Source organism: Oreochromis aureus, linkage group 12 (genome assembly GCF_013358895.1).
Source record: "Oreochromis aureus strain Israel breed Guangdong linkage group 12, ZZ_aureus, whole genome shotgun sequence".
NCBI lineage: Eukaryota > Metazoa > Chordata > Actinopteri > Cichliformes > Cichlidae > Oreochromis > Oreochromis aureus.
The window spans coordinates 12,334,337-12,355,959 of NC_052953.1; the positions used below are offsets into that span (position 1 = coordinate 12,334,337).

Here is a 21,623-nt window from a genome sequence, read left to right on the forward strand (position 1 = left end):
CTGTTCCAGGAGTCTTGTGGTCTGTTTAGAAGTCACTTTGCAAACTTATGTGCCACCAAGAGAAGAGGATTTGTCCTGGCAAGTCATCTATGGAAACCATACTTGTTCAGTCTTTTGCCAATTGTACTCCAACGTTGACATTTAACATAATAACCGTCCTGCAGAGTCTGAGATGCAGTTTGTGGATTTGTTGCAATTTCTGTGAACATTGCAAGGTCCAACCTGCAAATGCCAAAACATTTACAGGGGTGGTCAAACTTGCTGATGATCAGTTAATTATGTTTATTTAATTACCAGCACTTGGCCAATACTTACCCCTCCTACTTCCTATGGAAGTAGTACGGGGGTACAGGACTGCAGAGTCCTGTGAAAACAATTTTTCACATGACTAACATCAGTGGAGAGAAAAAAAAAAACAAACAAACCACAAGACACTAAAAATCTGTTTTAAAGTCTTTATTTCATTCATTCAATAAAGTCAGTTTGAGGTCCTAAATGATGGCTAACTTCCTATACAAAGCACAGCACAGGTAAAGTAAAATGTAGTGCTCAAGGTTTAACAGTTACAGGACACAAAACATGACAAGACAAAGAGGTCATACAGACATCCTAATTTTTTGACCAAACAAAACCTGAAAAATAAACTTATAGGCAACCGAGGGCTCACAGTGTTTTACTGTTTTATTTAGGTCTAATGGTGGAAACAAAGGCAGTCCACTCAGTCAGACACATGACCCGTTTTTTTCCTGCTTATTTCTCTCTAGCCTCTATTGCATCAGTTGTCAATATGACAATGAAAAGTCAAAAAAAAAGGAAAAAAACCTTATTAGCATTTAAAGCGTGCAACAAAACTACAATATACCTTAACAAGCACCCTCTAACAATCTCACTAATGTCTAAATCCCAGAGTATCTGAACAAAACCTTCATGAATAACACAGAATGACAGGGTGCTTCAGACACAATACAAAGGTTTGACACATGCTATTAAAAGTGCACTTTGTCTGGCCAAAGCAGCCGAGATGTAGCACAGTATTTAGAGAATGGGGTATTTGAATAAACTGGCTGCAAGACTATTGTATGCGGTACTCTGGTAATATATGCTCAAAACTGATGTGTGGGTCATGTCAATAACACTGTGAAATACTTGATTGCTTTAGAATTACAGTACTAGAGGTCTTGGAGGCTGTTTGGAGTTTCAGGGTTAAGGCCAAAGTGTGTGTGTCTCAGAGGGAAGATGTGTTGATGCGTTGCTGAGTGGGGCCATAGTGGTGTATTCTTCTCCTGCATTTGCTTTCCTCTCCTCTTGCCAGTCCTGTTCAATCCTTACGCCTCCAGCTCGAAACCGAGGCCGATTTTGTGTCCACCGGCGTTCACGTTCTTCCCGTCGATCAGAGCAGAGAGGGTGAGCTTCACTCCTGCGGGAAAGAGCATCACATCATGTAACCATACAGATGCTCTTTAGGCTGTTATCACAGAAAACATGTTTTTTCTTTTAAAGAAGTCAACCAGCTAACCTGGCCTGAGTGTTTGTGTGTATCCAACTCCAACGAGGCAGGCGTTGTTAACCTTGGCCTGTGAGGAGAAACAGATCATCAGGTGAAATAGTCAAACACTGCATTAGGAGAGTAGATAGAGTAGGTTACATAATATGGAGTTTATCATAAATATGAATATCAATCAGCCTCAGGCAACTGCTGCAGAGGAGTAAGATAATGATGTTCGAGAAGCACGCAGCTGTAGGGATGACTCAGTAGGTAGCTTGTTCTAGATTCAAATATTTGAACAACTATTGGATGGATGCTCATTTAAAAAAAAACAAAAAAAAACAACAACAACAATAACAACAGAATGGTATCCAGTGACTTCCTCCGTATGCATTTTAGAGTTGTTGTAAAAATCTCTTGATGATTCTGGGAGGGGTTAAAACCTGTTTATCCTTTTTGTCATTGAATTTGTTTTATTAAGAAATAAGTATGGACTGTAATTCTTTTTTTAAATGTAACTTATTAATTCAATTCAATTCAATTCAATTTTATTTATATAGCGCCAAATCACAACAAAATATTAACAACAATATAAACATTTTTTGTGAGCCTGGTGTGATCAATCAACAGATGAAGACTTTCAGTGGCACCCCTTTACTCACAAAAAAAAAGCAAGGATGCAATAAATAAATAAATTAATGCATTTAGGTAAATTCATGAGTGAATTAATGAATTAATGCTAATAAAAATCTGTTCAGTGGTCTTTGGTCGATATGTGATTATCAGAATATCTGAAGTCCCTAGCAGGAGGTATCTTTAGAGCATTCACATTTTGCTTAATCATATCCTTTATTTTATTGTCAAATATCATTCATTTCAACTCAGCTTACTGAGTTTGCTTCTTAACTCATTATTTACACAGTCCACACACAATGGTTAAATAATAAATAAATAAATACAATTTTATTTGTATAGCACCTTTCAAGATAAAAGTCACAAAGAGCTTCACAGACCACTGAGTCCACAGATCTCAAGCTCAGAGTTCCAGAGTCTGGGCGCCACAGTTACAGAAGCTCTGTCACTTTTCATTTTCAGCCTCACGTTCTTATTGCTTACTACCCAATATTATTGTGCCGAAACAGTAACTACCATAGCGGGCATACTGAAACACATCCATTCATCAATCAATTTTCTTAGCTGCTGGAGCATATCACAGCTGTCACTGAGCACATGGCAGAGTACAACCTGGACAGGTCACCAGTCCACAGGGCCAACTCAGAAACAGACAACCACTCAAACCTTCAGCCAATTTAGCAACACCAACTAAACTAACATGCATGTCTTTGGACTGTGACCGGAAGCTGGAATACCCAGAGACAACGCGTGCACGGACATAAACAACATGGAAACTCAACACAGAAAAACCCCAGCCAGACAGCAGATTTGAACCCACAACCTTTTTGTTATGCAGTAACAGATCTAACCACTGCAGCACTGTGCCACCCCTGAATACTGCTGTACATTTAACTCAAACCTCCAGCAGAGTCCCACAAAAATTATAGCGTGATTAGCTAGCAGTGAAAATGTATTATTTATTTATGTATTTTAGCATGTTAGACGTGTGCAGGATGTTTTGTCAGTTCTCACAGAGAGGGATGCATCCTTATCCAGCTGGTATTTGGCTCCAAGTCCAAAGCGTGTGTTATTGCTGCCTGCTGTCCAGGCCAGGTTGACGGCTGTTTCCAGGTTGCTGTTCACCTTTTGGTAAATGGAGCCACCGAACTCTGTGCCATCATTACTGAAATACAAACACCAAACACAATTTAAGAACTGAGGAGAAAAAAAAAACAAAAAACTAAACTTAAAAAACAAGGTTTCCTGCTTCTTTGTGGTATGCTGTAGTGACTCACACGCTGGTATGAAGTTGGAAATCACCAGCCTTGTATCCAAGGGCAAAGTTGTTCTTGATGAGTTTAGATTTGGCAGTGTCGAAAGCCATCTGGTAACCAGCCAGCCAGCCCTCGAAGCCAAGCACGGCCGCTGTGTGGACAGTGGGGCCGGCCATGTCGAAGTCCAGGTCACAGCCCACATTCACAAAGTCCCGCTTGTAGCTGGTCTTCAGTTTGGCGCTCTTCTTGCTAAAGATCGTAATTATTAGCATGCTTATTAGACACATGTACTATTGAGAACATTTATTAAAAACCCTGAGAACAGAGGGTTACTCTTACCCAGTGTTCGGCACAAATGATGTGTCCAGACCGAGCTTCAGGCCGTTAGCCAGCTACACATAGAAACAAGGCTTTAATACATTAAGTACTGAAGTATAAGCCACCACATATTATTAAACCTTCTCCTTATTTTCTGTCATACGTATATGTTTTAAAGAGGTAGGTACTCATCACCATTATCCAAACACTCAAAACTTTTTTTTCTACTCTTTGATGTCTCTAATATTGTCATCACAGACACAAAGCTTTAGCCATGAGACACACACTTGCCATCCAAATTTCTTGTCATGAGGAGCAACCAATCAATAATAATATTTTTTTTTTTTTTTTTTAATTAAAACAAAAACATATTACTGGCAGCTCAGCCTCCTAGTAGATCCACCTATGGTATGAATTTCAAAACCCTACGTTTCCCCTAGTTATCAAGATCTCACATTCACAATGTTTTCAGAAAACATGACCTCTGACCTCTAACCTTGAGGCAGAGGTCACTCAGATTTAAACACATCTGAGATTTGTAGTAGATACACCTATGTTATTTTGACACAACCCCCTTCACCTGGTCCTCCAACGTGATTTCTGTTGTTAGAGTGTTGTCAGTGTTCCACTTCTGGTTGAAGGTGAGGCCCAGATCTTTCATTTTGTACTTGGTCTCCAGGTGGCCTCCTGACCTCCCTGTATCTGTGTTGTTGGAGCCAGAAGTGGTGAACTCCTGTAGGAGACACGGATCAAGTAATGAGGGGGAAAATGGAAGATGAGGTGGAAGGGAAAGTAGAAAGAGACATCAGAGCACAGCTAAAGACACTAGAGGCCGGGGGAAAACGGAGACAGGGATAACAAGCATTACGTTTTTGGCTTTTCCTCTGCCAAACAATCCCTCACAGGGCTGCATGACTGGTTATTCAAAAAAAATTTAAAAAATAAATCTACGGCTTTAAGATGCAGAAGTGCGTTGGGAAGGTAAACTGAGGACTGTGAGGGAGAGGCTGGTCATGAGTGTTTGACGATCAGTGCTATTACAGCTGCGGTTGGGATAATGCTGTCACTTAGGTGAGCCATTACTGCAAAGAAATAGTTGGCAGAAAGCCTGCACACAAACAACTGCTATCACTCTTGCACCCTGCAGTGCACCTGCGTTTAATGATTACATATGCACACACACTCACTCTTCCACTCTTACCATCTGACAGGAGCATCCAAAGAAGAAGCAGAGAAAAGAGAAAACAGAGGAAGTTGGGAAAACCACAGTCTACATGTGACAGTTTAACTGCTTGCTGGGAAAATGAAAACCAGAGCTACAAAAAGTAAAAGTGGATGTCTTTTTGATGCTGTCTGAGTGAGGCTTAAAGCTGGATCAGATTTGGAAAACTGTATGCAAGTGCTCATTTGTGGTTTTACTATGGTAGCCGGTTTATGGCAACACAGATACATGGCACATCTTGGTGAAACTCTTTCCCTTCGTGATAGAACAAGCTGCTTCAGAGGAAAGAGTACGGAATAAACTTGTTCAATGGAGTGTTTCTCTGCTGACTGTATGTAGAGGCACATCAGGCACTCTGACATGAAGACCTCCAAAGCCTTGAGTCAGACGTTTGATCTACATCTAGGTGCTTAGAAAGACGTTTGAAACTAAATTTAAAACACATCCAGTGACAACAGTAATACTTACAACTCCACTTTGAGACTTGGTCTTAACATCTAGTTTCAGTATTCCATAGCCTGTGGAAAAGAAATTAGGATATTTTAAAAAAAAATAAATAAATACATATATATTACTAAGAAGGGCTGTAAAAATAATCTCTCTTTGCACTGGCCAGAAAAACAATAGACACCTGCAGCACAGAGCACACGAAGCATTCTCGGAAAATCAGTCCTGCACTATAGTTTCTGCCCAAACAGCTTCAGTATGATAGCAACAGAAGAGCAGCAGTTAAATATGCATGTTAAATAGATTTCTTCACTTACCAAAGCCTTTACTGAAGATATCTTTGGCAGATTTCCCCAGATCCGAGTATCCAGGAGGGACGGCCATTGTGCCTGAGGAAAGAAATGTACAAATAGTTTAATCACAGCAGTGACACACACACACACACCCACACATATGTGCACTTTTCATGTAAAGAGATACTCCAGCAATTTAGAAATATACTTTTACAATACTGGGGAAATTGCAAGATTTAAAAGTCTGTCCAGCAGAGCACTAAATATCCAGATTTCTAGCTTTCCAGTTTGGGTTAAAGTACAGATCTGTTGGATCACATATTTGCCTTTCATACCTCAACCTGTGAAACATTTGTGCCATGTAGAATAGTACAATATGAGCTTTCAAGCGTTACTGAAGCACATATTGTGTAGTTTTTCAACAAAGATTAAATGGATACAGAAACAACAGCGGAGTGTCCCTTTAAATCAAGATGCTAAAACAAAATGAATTTTAGAGCTCTGTACTTTCATGGAAGCCGTGCAGTGCAACGCAAATAGCACTTCTGAGGCCATACACACATGCTGACAGCACCGCCAACAGCATTTTCGATCAACCATCTACTCACCAACAATCATTACACATCAATACAAGCCAGTAGGGGGGCTGTCTGGGTGCTGGTTATATCCAGCTCCTCTCCTCCCCCTCTATCTTCCACAGAAACCCTATTGATTGCCTAGCAGCAGTACATGAGCAAGCAGCAGAGGTTGTTAAACTAATGAAACTGTTTCCCTAGTTTAGGAGGTCAGTAAATATACAAGTCTTTTTTCTTTTTTTTTTTGCAACAGCTGTTGCAGAATGAACAAATACAGCATCATTACTGTGAACAAATATCAACATAGCATATTTTTTGCAGACTGCGGCCAGGTCACTGCAGCAGAGCCAGCACAAGCAGCGGCTGGTTTGGTTACTCAGCAACTACCACTCCTGCACACCACTGCACTGTACTGTAGTGTTTCAGAGGCATCAGTGTCCCCTGGGTCTGTGAAGAAGACATTTTTAACAAGGTGACAGCCTTGGCATTGACTTGTATCCTATAAGTGTTTAATATTTTACTACAAGCACACCTTTTTGTGGTTCCTGCTCATGCACCCCTCACCTAACTGGTCTCTTCTACAGAAGATAGCTGCATTTCCTAACACATGCAAGACTGGGCCACTGCAGACAGATCAAATGCTGTCACTTGGGGGAAAAAAAGATAACGGAAAGCAGATGAAAACTGCTTAGACCCAAAGAGCCCTTCTCTCCCTGAAATGAAGCCAACATGCCATCCAGGGACCCTGATGATAATCCATCTGTGTTTTTACATGTAACCCCCCACCCCACTCACCATGTCCCTTTGGTGCGTGGCTCTGACACGTCACACAGTGGTCTTTGTTTTCTGCATGTTTGCCTTTTCCTGGCATGTCCTGCTGCAGTACAATCCCAACATTCTGTGCCATGACTCTTCAGATGAGAAGTAAAAGGAGCGACAATGGGAAACTTTTGGCAAGAAGTCCTTCACCACTTTAATTAACAGCATCATCGCACAATACAAACTCTTGTTTGAAAGTGGCTCACAGCATGTTACAGCTACTGTAGCCATACTTAACTGATGTAAACCAGTGCACTCTGTGCACTGCATGCAAACCAGGCCTGTGTGTAGATGTGAAAAGATCTTTTGAAATGGTTTTTCCTCCATCCCCCACACAAAAGTACAAAAAACAGAACACGTCACGAAAGTAAATCACACAGGTAAATATGCACTTTAATGCCAGGTTCCTTAAAGTCTGGCGCATCACCTGCAGAGATCTATATTTACAATAACCCCTCTCCAAATGCACCATTTATACACAAAGATTTTAACTCAGAAAAAAAACGGCTTTCAGTTCAAAGTATTTCATTTATAATATTTAATATTCATGACTAAAGAAGCGATAGTGAGACTTAAATTGGGCCTACTACCTTTACAGGGGTAACCAAGGTTTTAAATAAAGAGGTCAGTATCTGTAAAAATTAACTCCTGTGAGCCAAAAGTTCTGGTTTTAGACTGTTCTAAGCACTTTGTTCTGTATGACATGGGAGAGGGGATAACTGATTTGCTATTTAAATCTTACTGTGTTCAAGAGGGAGCCAATCAGGAGAAAGCTGGCTTAAATGGGGAAAAGATGCTAAAACATATGAACTCAATGTGTGCACCAAAGCCCAGTTGAAGAAAGTGTGAATCATGCAAAGCTATTTAACAGAGTTCAGGGGGGAATAGCAAATGTAGTAGACACCAACTTTTAGGCTGATATGGCCAACTTTGGGATAAATCCAATAGTAAGTGTCTTTTTTTTTTTTTTTTGGTGATATGTCACAAATGAATGTTCAATATTCACTCACCCTCCTCTAGCTTTCTAATATTTTCTATCAACCCCTGAGTTAAAACGCTGACTCTTAAGCTAAAAAAACTCTCCAACTTTTGGGATAAATAAAGCTTGCGTTATCTTCCTTCATTTTCACATAATACAAATGTTGAAATATCCAGTCCATCACCGGTGGTCTCAATATTCATTTCCGAGACACTCAGCAACTACGTGGCAGACCACATGCAATTCCCAATCTGTCTTTGTCATTCCACCCGACAGACAATCCTTCTCCACTCTCTATCCCCTCACCCCCTTCTCCGCATAGTCCATTTTCCCCCCCTTAGTTTCCTCACCAAGTCTCAGCTCTAAATTTAGCCCATGTGAACATGACACTGAATTACATGTGACTTGGCTTTCAACATGTGTTCTCCTCCAGGTTCAGCCTATTAAGACCCCTATATACATTTTTTTAACAAGTATTGCACTTTTATTGTACCTGCAAAAACATCCACCACTCATCGTAATACTTACAATGTGCATACGTTATTATACGCAAGCTGTAGCCAGGTGATAGAGTGGAGTGAGCGCAAAGGTCAAGATGACTCCACATAAATGACATGGGAGTATTTGAACACAAACAAAATGTTAAATGACTTAAAAATCCATAGAACTGTCCAACGCAACATGCTTTGAGTTCATACTGCTCAATTTGTGAGCAGCACAAATTCCCAGTATTTATGTTGCACTCTTTCAGCTGACTAATTTGAGTGTTGTTTCTTCTCTTAAATACACTGTGAAATATAAAAACATCTAAATATCTAATCTGAATCCAGATTAACTGTGGAGAAGACCAACTTATATATATTACAGATTTTTAACCTCTTAAGTTGAACTGACATCGTCTGCAGGATTAAATGAAAGGAATAATTCTGACATTCCCATCCAATAAAAAGCCATAAAAAGGTGCAAAATATGCAATTAGGCAGTTGCACAACTCTAGCATAGCGTACAGATAACCAAACCAAGATAACTGTGTGTGTCTGTTTGTGTACCATAATGTAGGGAATGTGTGTGAGAGATAAGGTGAAGTGCAGTCAAGTTATAGCTTAAACGTAAAGTGAAACATGCAGTTCTGTTCTGCATCAGAGTCACTTTTAATGGGTTTTAATGTGTACAGTGACAACAAAAAAACTTCTGCTGTGTGTAAGCAAGTGTTTACAAGTAGCTTTAGTTTGTACAATGCTTGCATCATCCAATAGTGGCATTAATATACCTTTTAACAGTGACACAATAAGGCATTTAAAGGCCATCAAAAGGCCCGTGGACAGTAACTCTCTTTCAAAGAAGAGCTCGGGCAATGGTGAAATTCTGAAACTGAAAATGATCTTCTTTATAGTTTCCAGCAGTGCTTTTCACTATCTAGTTAACGACTTAATTTAAATACAGCACTAGACTTTGCACCAGCTCCTGCTACATGTGCTGCAGAAAGTGCTGAGATAGGTGTGAACCACGTTTACTGAACTACTCTGCTAAACACACCATGTGAGGACACCACTTCTAAATTAACCCAGGCATCTTTTTTTTTAATTTCTGCATAACACACACCGATGCCAATAACAATGAACAGCAATGATTATCCAAATATCGGCTGATAGCACTTTCACTGATTGCTTTATCCAAATAACCTAATAAAACTCTGTCTCACCAGGCCATTGGCAAGGATAAGATTCTATAATTAAACAGGAAGGAAAGCCTGAACAACAGGTTACAATCAATGACAAAAGATAGCGGTGCTAGTTGTTAATGTTCTTTTGTGTTTCTTAACAAACACACAGATAAGACTTTTAAAGTAGATTTATGGTCTCACGTCCCCCTGTCCTTAGCGAACATGCTCATGACCAGATGCGTCCACCGTTTCATATACATCTCCTTTATTTAAAAGCACAATCTCTATTTTAAGTTGTGTATTTCAAATGTTGCAGCACAACAGTGCAATAAATCCCACTTATTATCGCTCATAAAAATTTGTTTTGTTGTTTTCGCTGCATGCCGTCAACACTCGTGGTAAGTTTTGAGAAGAGGGCTAAACTTCAGTTTTTCGAGGATGTTTTATGATAGTTAATTTTGGCTAACTATGGGAACACACAGGCCTGAACTGGCATTAAAACCTTGGCATAGCCGTCTGCGGCGGCTACTCCCACCCTTGTGTGACTCATATCTCACTAAAAATCATGCGGTTGTTGACAACAACTACCATTGCAGGAAAAAAAATCGCAAAACAGTACCTTAAAAAAATTTAAAAATAAAATAAGGGACTTGCAAAAGACTCTTAGAACTCACCTTTATTTTTGTAGCGGAGTGTTGCAGAGTTTAAAAGGACTGCTCGCTGCAGCGGAGCACAGTGAAGAAAGCAGAGGAAACCAGACTGAGCAGGCGCAGGTCAGACCTCCAGCAGAGGGCGGGGCCGTTGTGCAAGTGACATTGGGCACTAAATCTCTCTTTTATTATAAAATGTTTGCAATATGCACATTGTGTCCATGACGCACACATCCCTACTCATTCATTAGAGAATAAATTAATGCCCAGCAGCTGTTCTATTTGAAATAGAGAAAAATATGTTGATATGAAGCCGAAAAATGTAACAGAGAGGTCTAAGAGGTTAGTAATTCCAGTGTATATAAGAGTACACTGGAATTACTAAATATTAAAACACGGCCATCTTCATACATTAAGAGAAAATGGAGGGGAGAAAGGATATATAATTATAATGCCTGAGGGAGAATAGACAATAATTTAGAGATTTCAGTGTAAATGTACCAGCTAACAGAAATAGAGGGAGTTTGGTTGGAAGAATCTGATCAGATTTAATGCTTTATTACACACACCCCACCCACCCTTTCTGCTGAAAACCAAAATCCAAAACCCAATGTACAAACTGCTACCATGTTTTGGGTTTTTTTTCCTTTTATTAAAGACTATTGGACACATGGTGATCTGTGTGATCTTTAATTGTGAAATTCCCTGAGAAAGTAAGATTATATGTTTTTGGGTTTATACCTTCAGAATGGAGATCTGGGTGCTAAAAATACTCTTACTGGGAAATGGATATTATTACAGGAGAGCCCAGTGTACATGGACGGAACCCACAAAGGGCATGTATAAAATGGAGATCATAACAAAATTTTTCATTTATCCATCCAAATATTTGTTTTATCCTGGGGAAAATTGATCTGTTCTTGGCAATTATTATTATAACAATAATAATAATGATAACATCTGAAAAAGAAATAGGGAAGAAAATCACTGTCATATTTGGTGAAAACTGCATCTGGCTTTATTATAGTACTCTGTTTATATAAGTGTATACTATATTAAAAAAATAGGGTTGCTACACTGAATAATTGTTTCTATAATTCCACAAACACTAATCTTTCATATTTTTTGTTATAGTTCATTTACTCCAGTAACAAAGAAATGTGGTAAACATACTCTCAGTCCAAGCACCTTAGTGAAAAGTTTTATTCATATTGTTAAAGCCTCTGTAGTGCTGAAAAGAGGGAGAATAATAACTGTAAAACTGCTATATTTACTAGAAGTGCACTCTGGAGTCAATGACAATGACCTCTAGCTAATGTCCCCTTCGAATGATTGGGTTTGTAACCCTGAGTTAGGCATATCAGGCAAACTGGGTACCTCCTGTGTACTTACGCTGCATGCTCTGACAGATATTTGGTCATATTTATATTTATTTTTGCATTAGCTAAGATTAGGGGGATTGTTAAGATTTGAGTGTAGCTCGATAATTAATTAGAAGAGAGTACTGCTGATCCTGAAAGACAACACGCAGGGTCACTATACCTCCTTTACACAGAGCGACAGGATTAAGGGTTTAAAACTGCAGGAACCGTTGGATTTAGAGGTTTTAGTTATGATTACAGTTATTATTGTGTTTTAAGAAGCCCTGCGCTTTGTCTTTGTCTTATTCTTTCAGGAATTTGATCGCTATATACGCTTTTCGATGAATAATATTTGCCCGGCTGCTCTATTTCTGTGTGCGCCTGCTCCGTTGCCATGGTGAGGAGTACTGCAACAAGTGCCGAGACCTCGGCGTCATCAGCGTGCGTGAAAACACTCAACTGATAAACAACAGGGGACAGAGGTAAATAGATTACCGTCTCTTCTTTAGCCTAAATGCAGCTGGTTGCAGCGACGTTAAGATTACCTGCAAGTTATTCGTGACTAAACAGGTGCGTGTTTTGTATCTTATACTGAATACGTCGAAAGAAAATGTGTTGAGGGGATAACTTTACAACGAGGTAATTAACAATAGCAATAGTTAGCCTTTAGCAAGCCCTGAAACAGAGGAAGAACATGTATTTCCACTACTATATTCTGAAGAATCACTATATTCCGATCAGCTGAATTAGGTACAGAAGCTGCTCTTCTGTATAGTCTATATGAGTTGGGTTAATTACTTTTTATTAGAAAGGTGCAGGCCAAATTAAATCAGCAGTCTTACGTGTTTTTAAGTAACACTAGCAAATAATTCACAAAGTCTTTTTCAGATGTGTGAGGGACCTTCGTCTATATCTGGGCCAATTCCCCCGGATCCTTCTCTGTTTCCCCAGTACTACAAGCGACCAGCTTCAGGTGGGGTGCAGCCACGTGGCTGTGGTGTAATAATTAATTTAGAGTAATAATTTTTTTTTTTTTTTTTTTACACAATCCTTTATTTACATATTGCAGCATTGAGATATGGGTTGGGGGGGTTGTGATGGAAGGATAGCAACTAAAGTGAAAAGGAAAGTTTATAAGATAGTAATGAGACCTGCTATGATTTATACTTTGAAGATGGTGGCACTAACAAAAAGACAGGAGCCAAAGTTTGAGGGTGCACAGCTGAAGATGTTTGTTTATTATAAATGAGTCCATCAGAGGGTCAGCTTAGGCTGAATGGTTTGGAGACAAAGTTAAAGAGCCATAGGGTGAGTTGGTCTGGATAAACCAATATTTTTGGTAAACTCAAATAACCATGAAAATTGGACTTAAGAAAAGAAAACTAAAAAAACTATAATTATGATCAAAATTAAATACACTGTGGATTTTTGGTGTTTGGTGTTTTGTTTGGTGTTTTCTAGGACAGGAATGACACTGAAACTAATAAAAACTAAACTGAAATGACCAGGCCCACTTTGGATATTAAAATTTCAGTAATTTCAAATAAACTAAAATGGAAAACTAAATATTTATAATAAATCACAATAAAGGCTTTAAAGCCACCCAAAATACTTAAAAACTGCAACAAATACAAAACTCTAATAATTCTAGCTCAAGTTTATTTTATTTTTCTCTTCTCCTCCAGCTCGGGGTCGTTTAGAGGGAAACCATGATGGAACTTTGGCCCTGCTTTCAGGGCCCCTTGCTCCAGATCCTGTGTTGTACCCAGGTTGCTACAGTGCTCGTACCCCAGCACAACACCCCCGCATCAGCCCCAATGCTACCCATATCCTGGAACGAGGTCGGAAAGGGATTGTAGGGGAATTACTAAAAATAGACAGTGTTTCTATCTCTCCTGTTCCAAAACAGAGTAAGTGGGGGTTTTTTTTAACTACTAGTTATTAATATTGAACACTGACGTACTAGCTTTTGGCATTTTTTAGCATGTTATTATGGAAAGCATGAAAATAATGAATTTGAATGATTGCATGTGTTAAAAGGAAATTAAGACAGTCTTTCTTACCCTCAGAACAGCGAGTGATGCATGATTTTGGTAAAGAGAATGTCCGTCGACTGCGAGAGATCCAGAAACGCTGCAAAGAGCAGGAGGCTGGGAGGGCACAATCACGCGCTGTTCCAGTTAAAGCTCTTTGGACCACCTCAAAATACCAGAATGTCCCATCCAAGGTGATGGCTCAGCTGCAGGCAAGAAGCACATCTGTGAAAGATGCCCATCCGTGAGCACTTTATTTTTCCTCATCAGGTTTTGACCAATCTGTTTCTTTTATGAAGGTTTCCAGTCCAAGTGTTAAGCCACAGTGTCAAAACTTTCTGAAGGCGCATTCCTGTGGTGGGTCTGCTTCCCCACAGAGGCCACAGTCCAAAACTTCACGTGTAGCTGAGCAGCGTCGGGCCTCCTGCAACTCTACACAGGACCTGGACTTGCAAGTGAGATTTGCTAAAGTTTTATTAGAAGTTCACATCTACATTTTAAACATGTTTCTACAGATTGTTTAAATTGCAGTTACAGGTTCAAGGTCAGACAATAGACTTCATAAAACATAATGCCCGGACTGCAGGAAAAACTGTGCTTCGGAGGTCCCAGTCACTGACAAACCTCAGAGATAAGCCTGTACCCAGTGCAGTCAAGGGCCAGGTTCCTCAATAGTGAGTGTTATTGAAACCTTCAGTGTCAGTGTGCTTAATGCTCATGATATTTCACCACTAGATACTTTTGACCTTTTTGACACCCTTGTTTTTTTTCCTCTCTGCCCTTTGACATTGACACTAATATAGCCTTCAGGAAAGGAAGGAGCAGTGGCGTAAAGAGAAAGAAGAAAGGAGGAGGAATGCTCCTGATCCTACGATCCCAGCTGGACACACGTTGATGCCTGAGAATAAGAGACAGGAGACTCTGAAGTCCTTAAAAGAAAGTATGATTCCTCCCTTACATTCATACATGTAGATAACTGCCACGGGAATGCCCAACACTGAGATACTACACAGTGTTTTTAACTGGTAGATTAAGATTTAGCTGGTAGATTAGTCTTAAATCTAGTGATGGGATGTGCTGGCCCAGTCTTTGGACTGTGTGTTGAGAAATCCAGGAAGTCTTTTATGAAGCACGTATCAAGGCTTAGTTGTGGTTGGATCACCACCTTTAAGTTGAAGAGACAAATTATTTTTTTCTAGTAAAATTCTTTTCTTGGTTTGATTTTTCATCAGTTTGGCCAAACAATCTGGACTATAAATATGGCAAACTAATCCACTGCTGTAGGAAAAAAAGGGGGAAAAAAGACTGGGCTGTCAGTCTGTTGAAAAGCCTATTATTTCTTCCTCCAGTGCTCAGCCATCCGTCACAATAACAGCAGCTTAGTAAGTACAGTAAATAGTACAGAATGAACATCAGTAGTTGCCTCACTAATTATGTGTTTCTGACATTTTTTTTTCTTCAGCCCACCGCTCCCTGGTGACGGAGCTGCTCTCCCTGCCTCTCAAAGCTGACAATCTGAGTATTCGCTCACGCCGGGCCCAACTTGACTGTAGGCTTTCTGAAATTGAAGAAGCCATAAAAATTTTCTCCAGGGACAGAGTTTTTGTAAAAATAGATTCTTAACACACGAGGAAAAGGAGGGAAGGAAGTGGCTAAGTAAATGTATTGCTTTATTGAGATTAACTTTCATTTTTTAGTTGCATTAGATAACATTACGCTGTTTGTTGTGAAATTATTTTTAAAATGTGAATAAATCATTTTGTAAGCTTATTACAAAATACAAAAAAAACAAATATTATTGAAGTGATAAGATTCATACATGAAACATGTCCTTTATACATACTGCTCACTTGTATGTAGAAAAGAGAGGCAGATGTTCTCCAAACTTAACATGGGAGCATCTTTAGGCATCATTTGCTGAGATGTGATTTCTTTGGTATGGATGTGCTAATGATTTATAATAAAGAACGTTTTTGTGAAGTTACTGTGTACGTACTTACATAATTTTTGTAACTTGGAATATTAAAACCTACCAAACAATACACTACAGCTTTTTTTAGTTAATTTCATTGCATGAATAAATATAGAAATACACTAGAACTCAGTAATTTTCGATTGTTCCGATTCATTTTGTGTCATATTTATTTATTATTTATTATACTATAATTATACTAGTTGAAGCAGATGTGAATGCTGTGGCTAACGATGACGTTTTACGCACGCCCCGCCCCCTCTACGTTATCGTTCATTGTTTGGCGTGAGAGCTAGCCTAAGCTAACGTGCTAGTAGGAGGCTAGCTGGAAATAAAAAGAGCTTCAGGCTCTCGTGCCTACATAAACGCCCATATATCTCTCCAGTGTTTATTTGAGAGACTGTCAGATTCAAAATGAGCAAGAGGAAAGCGCCGCAGGAGTCCCTAAATGAGGGAATAACAGACTTTCTCGTCGGTACGTTAAGAGATTGTTGAACTCAGCTAACCGTTGCTAGCATGGAAGTTGGGTTCTGTTATTAAATATAAATACCAACCGTGCTGGTAAACTAACCCTGCACGAGTAGCGGGTATCAAAATATTCTAAATATAGAGTTGTAGTTGTTGCATCTAGTTATCTGGATTGCTTACACGTGTGATTTGGTTCGCTCGCTATCTGCCTTGTCATTTAAATGCCTTCTACCTTCAGCTGAGTTGGCAGAAGATTAAGTAGCAGGAATAAAGTAGCATGAGGGAAATGTGAAGTCTTGCATTGTCCTAACACTGCCTCTGTTTCCAGAATTGGCCAACTACGAGAAAAATGTCAACAGAGCAATACACAAATACAATGCATACAGGTAAGCTCATAATTATGTGAAAACCTGTCCCAGTCACTGGTCTTCATAAAACAAGCGTTTCAAGTGTATTACGTCCACTCGGCCATAAATGATGGTGTTAGTACAACGCCCCCATATAAGTCTATTCTTATATGACTAAGAATAGACTCATGTTAAAAGAAACATTCTATTGAATTAGAATGTCTTTAAAACACTTTCAGTTAAGAGAAATAACTCTTTTTTTTTTTTTGTTGCTTAAAAACTACATTATTAGAGTGAACCCCACATGATCGGATAAGCAGTACTTCACAGGAAGAACTCCCTTTTAACAGGGGGACCTCCAAAAAGACCTCCAGTAGAACTAGGTTCAGGGAGGACTGACTGTCTGTAGTGACCTGTTTACAACAACAGGAACTTGTAGGTAGTAAAAAAGGAATCATTACATGCATTAGTGGTATATAACACATAAAGTGATAAAAGAGGTTAACTGAATCATGGGAAGCCCCAGAGCAGCCTGAGCCTGCATCAGCGTGACTAAGAAGTGGCTCAAAACTGATACCTGATCCGGCCTTGTCGTTATCAAAAACGAAGTTTTAAGTGGAGAGGATGACTGTCTCTTCAGGAAAAAACTGGAAGCTGATTCCACTGGAAAGGGGCTGATGGCTGAAATCTTTACAACTTTGTTACTTAGGATGTAAGCCTCCAGTCCGAGAGTGAAGGACTCTGCTGACGTAATAGGATGGAGCCCAGTCATTCAGGACTTAAAAGGATTTTAAATTTGATTTTGTATTTAGCAGGGAGGCAATTAAGATAAGCTATAATAGGAGAAGTATGATCTAGTGTTCTAGTCCACCAGAAAAGCATAGAGTACAAGATAAACTTCCTGGATTTATGATTAGGTTTTTGCTGTATGCTGTATCATAGCATTGTCATGTTTACACTTACGATCTAAAAGAAATTAACCTAAAGAAAAAGTGGCCTAATTCAATTTTACATATGTTTTTTGCTATGACTTACACGGTCCCTTGTTTTCTGTGCTTAGGAAAGCAGCATCTACGATTTCTAAGTACCCTCACAAAATCAAAAGTGGTGAAGAGGCCAAGAAACTGGTATGTATGTGTATGTATGTATATGTTGTCATAGGCAGACTGATAGATAAAAAATATAAATGAAAGAAATATCTTCTTTCTTAACAAAAGAATTGGCATATAGAACTGGAGATTTCTCTTTGCATGTTGTCAAATCAGAGGTCATCTGTCATCCTCTCCATGTGCTTTAAAATGTGTGACTTTCACTGTCACAATGACATTGTTAAACCTGGCAGCGCCCCCATCATTATTTATCTGGCCTACCACTAATGTGCTCATGCTGCTGTTTATGTGATGGCCTCTGTTGTAGCCTGTTTGTCAACAGCTTCTCTGCACATCTTACATAATCACTGCAGATCACACTGCTGAGCAGCACCCTCATGATTGTTGTCACATTTCAATAGGATGGTGTTGGAGCTAAAATAGCAGAAAAGATTGATGAGTTTCTGCAAACTGGCAAACTTAGGAAACTGGAAAAGGTGAGTCTAAGAGATCACTTTACTGATGTCACACTGTAAAAATAATTTTTTAATAGTTATTTTTATGTATATGTACTGAGTTATTACACAGACTGATGCGCTACATTTATATCTTCCAACAGATCCGAAACGATGACACTAGCTCTTCCATCACTTTCCTCACCAGAGTTACTGGAATTGGGTATGTTGTTTGGTTGTTCAGTCTGCACGTATGATAAAAAATTATATGTTCATATTCAGAATTAGAATATAGCAAGTGTTTTATTGACTTTCTGTTGTAATATTGTATGTGCTTTATGTTCACTTCAGACCTGCTGCTGCCAGGAAGTTTGTTGAGGAAGGGGTGAAGACTTTAGAAGGTTTGTGTAGCATTTGCCTCAAATTAAATTGATACATATTTTGTATGGTTAGTATAATTTTTTTTAGCTCAGTGCTGTGAGCAGGCAGCCACACGCCACATGGCTAGAACGCAGCAGGCAAGGTTCAAGCTGACCTGTGGCCCTTTGCTGCATTTATTTCCCTCTCTTTCTCTCCAATTTCCTGTCCTCTCTACTTACCATCCAGAAAAAAAGGCAGAAACCAAAAAATAAGTAAATATAGAATAAATTCCAATGAGAAGGATTCTTGATTTTGTTTTTTTGTTTGTTTTTTAGATTTGAAAAAGATCGAGCACAAGCTAAACCATCATCAACAGATTGGCCTGAAGTAAGTGTGACTAAATGTTCTCCAGATGTTGTCTTGTAGGTTCTTGGTCATCCAGATCATGGTTGTCTTACGGTTTTTCAGTTCTAAAATATCTGAGTGAGAGTCGCATGGTATTACATAATACCTGTGACTTTCCATCAAATATTTCAGAACTGAAGAAGATTCTTGGATCCAAAACGTCTTCACAAACCTGAAGAAGTCCAGTTGCCTTCTTTTCAGGAACCCAAGATCTCTAAATGTTTTATGTATTTTAATATATTGAAAAAATGTTTCAGATATTAAAGGTTTTTTTGCTGTCTTTAGGTACTTTGAAGAGTTTGAGAAAAGGATTCCAAGAGCTGAAATGGAAAAGATGGAGGTGATCAAGCATTTTTATATTTCTGATATCTTCAAATTATTTTTTTTCATACAGACTGCCCTTACACTGTGATTTCTTGTATTTACCCAGACTCTTATTCTTGGAGAGTTGGAGAAAGTTGATCAAGAATATATTGGAACAATCTGTGGAAGCTACAGGAGAGGTACTCTTATAAAGTTACTGGTCCATAGGTTGTAGGTTGCAATACCACTTCAGCCTTTTTTAATACTGTTCATAACCTCCAGGTGCTGCATCGAGTGGTGATATTGATATTTTGCTGACCCATCCAAACTACACCTCTCAGACTGAGAAGCAGGTAAGACTTAACTCCATCACTCAGGTTAATTACAGGGTGACGTGTCTTTTTAATCTTACTTTTTCTTCTGTTTCTTTTTTGCAGCCAAAGCTCCTTCATGCCGTGGTTGATCATTTGGAGTCCATCGGGTTTGTGACTGACACACTGTCCAAAGGAGACACCAAGTTCATGGTGAGGCCTCTTGTTTATTTTCTGTCTTATTGAAGGAGGTATGAGTTTGATGTACTGATTTGTAATGTCGTTAGTACTGTAACTACACCCAGTCGCTGTAGCGCATGACTGTGGTCATGATGTTCTGGATCTTGTTTTTCTAGGGAGTCTGCCAGCTGCAGCAGAATGATGAGGATGAGGAGGAATACCTTCACAGACGTATTGATATTAGGTGCCCTTCTTTAAATTGGTCATTTACATTTGAAACATTTATATAGGCTCATGGGATTCATTTTGTTGCTTCAGGATTCTTTGTCAAGATTATGTGTAATCATAATTAAGCACTATGCTCTTATGTGTAATTTTGTGTATTTATGGGATCTATTTGTGATCCTGTAATTAAAACATTGCCTGTACTGTTTTTCAAGTACCAGGCATTCCCAGTTATTCAGCACAGACAGTAAAGAGGCAACCCTATTTTTGTATTTGATATTTTAACATGTAGTTTGTTCCTGCTGACTGACAGTCTTTTATTTATTCTCAAAGGTTAATTCCCAAGGATCAGTACTACTGTGGAGTTTTGTATTTTACTGGCAGTGACATCTTCAATAAAAATATGAGGACCCACGCACTGGAGAAGGGCTTCACTCTCAATGAGTACACTATACGACCACTGGGGGTCACTGGTGAGTGTTAGGCCCCAAAAAAGAAAAAAAACAAAACAAAACACAACAACGACTAAAACCACAGAAAAAAAACTGAATTCCCTGAACTCTTCTCCAGCTCTGAGCAAAATGTATATCATTCGTCACCAACGAGTGATTCATACTATAAGCTTTTAACATGAGCTGTTTTCCTTTGTGTTTCTGTTGTAGGTATGGCAGGGGAGCCTCTGTTGGTGGATAGTGAGAAAGACATCTTTGATTACATCCAGTACAAATACAGGGAGCCGAAGGAACGCAGCGAGTGAAGCAATACAGTTAGACCTGGAATTAAAGCCACAGTTCTCCTAAAAGAAAAGAACTAAAAAAAAATAAATGTTTCCTGGTGTGTTACTCTTTTCCCTGCTTAGCCATGACATTTATAGAAAATGATGTGAAACCATTTTAATTAGTGTTTGTTTTAATTTTTTCTTCCCCAGTCATGATATTGTGATATAAATATGACAATGCTTTGAAAGAAAAAAATTACCTGAGGTTTAATTCTTCACAGTCAGGCATTCGCATCAGTTTTTAAACAGATTTTTAAAATCATGTTCAGTAGTAATTTATTATGTCTTATTTTACCTCATATGTACCTTTAATTTTTGACAAGCCCAAAAAAAAGGATAATGACCTGCAAGAAGTAATTACTGTTGACTGGCTCCTGTTACATTTGTTCAACATCACAAACGATGAAGACTGTGGTCATCAGAGCGTTCTCCTCGACAATGGTGCTCTTTAACACTTTGCTTTAGTTTTGCAAGGTTTTTAAATTATAGTTTTTTACATGTTACTGTATTTTTGTCTTCTACTTTGGGCAGACCAATTGGAAATTATAAGGAAACATGCAAGGAATGTATGATTCACACGCTAGGCTGGTTATTTACAAATACAACTGGTTTGGGACAAAATTGGCATTGAAATCTTCTGACAAATTAGTTGTTTTGGTGGGGTTTTTGTTTGTTTGTTTGTTTGTTTTGCTCCATTGCTGTGTGACTGCACTGGTAGAGTTAAGTAATCTAGATTGTGTGAAACAAATCTATGTAGTGAAGGTTACCATAATCATATCTTCAACGCTTTTGTTTTTGAAAGGGGATAGACTAAAGATGCATAACTTGAATATTTGAATTAGGATAAAACTTAACAACTTAATATTTTTTTACATGTTTATACAAACGTGTAAGAAAAAAAGGATCTGTGAGGTTAATGCAAATTGTTCATTTTCTGTATGTATGAGTGAAGTAAATGGAATACAAAAACCATATTTGTATTTTATATTTATTATA

General features: G+C 38.7%; 3 protein-coding genes across 9 annotated transcripts; 2 read left to right on the top strand and 1 right to left on the bottom strand.

Annotated features, from left to right (window-relative positions):
• Positions 1–441: 441 nt before the first annotated feature.
• vdac3 (voltage-dependent anion channel 3) lies at positions 442–10,493 on the bottom strand. Of its 2 annotated transcripts, XM_031727996.2 has the most exons (10): positions 10,366–10,484; positions 7,026–7,141; positions 5,680–5,751; positions 5,384–5,433; positions 4,274–4,426; positions 3,715–3,767; positions 3,397–3,624; positions 3,134–3,284; positions 1,517–1,574; positions 442–1,417 (listed from the first exon to the last, which is right to left on the bottom strand). In XM_031727996.2, exons 2-10 carry the CDS (start codon positions 7,135–7,137, stop codon positions 1,326–1,328), a joined length of 969 nt encoding a protein of 322 aa, XP_031583856.1. In that variant the 5' UTR covers positions 7,138–7,141; positions 10,366–10,484; the 3' UTR covers positions 442–1,325. The 2 variants fall into 2 exon arrangements, with proteins under 2 accessions (XP_031583856.1, XP_039477101.1); XM_039621167.1 differs by lacking the exon at positions 7,026–7,141 and having other exon boundaries at positions 10,366–10,493.
• A 1,416-nt stretch (positions 10,494–11,909) lies between these two features.
• On the top strand, positions 11,910–15,861 carry enkd1 (enkurin domain containing 1). 6 transcript variants are annotated; one of them, XM_031727940.2, is made up of 9 exons: positions 11,910–12,272; positions 12,591–12,675; positions 13,388–13,612; positions 13,772–13,947; positions 14,035–14,190; positions 14,267–14,409; positions 14,539–14,675; positions 14,968–15,117; positions 15,198–15,290. In XM_031727940.2, the coding sequence occupies exons 2-8, from the start codon at positions 12,591–12,593 to the stop codon at positions 15,105–15,107; spliced, it is 1,062 nt and encodes a 353-aa protein (XP_031583800.1). In that variant the 5' UTR covers positions 11,910–12,272; the 3' UTR covers positions 15,108–15,117; positions 15,198–15,290. The 6 variants fall into 6 exon arrangements, with proteins under 6 accessions (XP_031583800.1, XP_039477087.1, XP_031583797.1 ...); XM_039621153.1 differs by lacking the exon at positions 14,968–15,117 and having other exon boundaries at positions 11,916–12,184; positions 12,581–12,675; positions 15,198–15,861; XM_031727937.2 differs by lacking the exon at positions 14,968–15,117 and having other exon boundaries at positions 11,916–12,184; positions 15,198–15,858.
• Positions 15,862–15,960: 99 nt separating this feature from the next.
• polb (polymerase (DNA directed), beta) lies at positions 15,961–21,601 on the top strand. Its single transcript, XM_031727993.2, has 14 exons — positions 15,961–16,182; positions 16,504–16,561; positions 17,583–17,649; positions 18,033–18,107; positions 18,230–18,288; positions 18,417–18,466; positions 18,761–18,812; positions 19,116–19,170; positions 19,261–19,333; positions 19,416–19,486; positions 19,571–19,657; positions 19,801–19,868; positions 20,183–20,322; positions 20,512–21,601. The coding sequence occupies exons 1-14, from the start codon at positions 16,122–16,124 to the stop codon at positions 20,604–20,606; spliced, it is 1,011 nt and encodes a 336-aa protein (XP_031583853.1). The 5' UTR covers positions 15,961–16,121; the 3' UTR covers positions 20,607–21,601.
• The last annotated feature ends 22 nt before the right edge of the window (positions 21,602–21,623 follow it).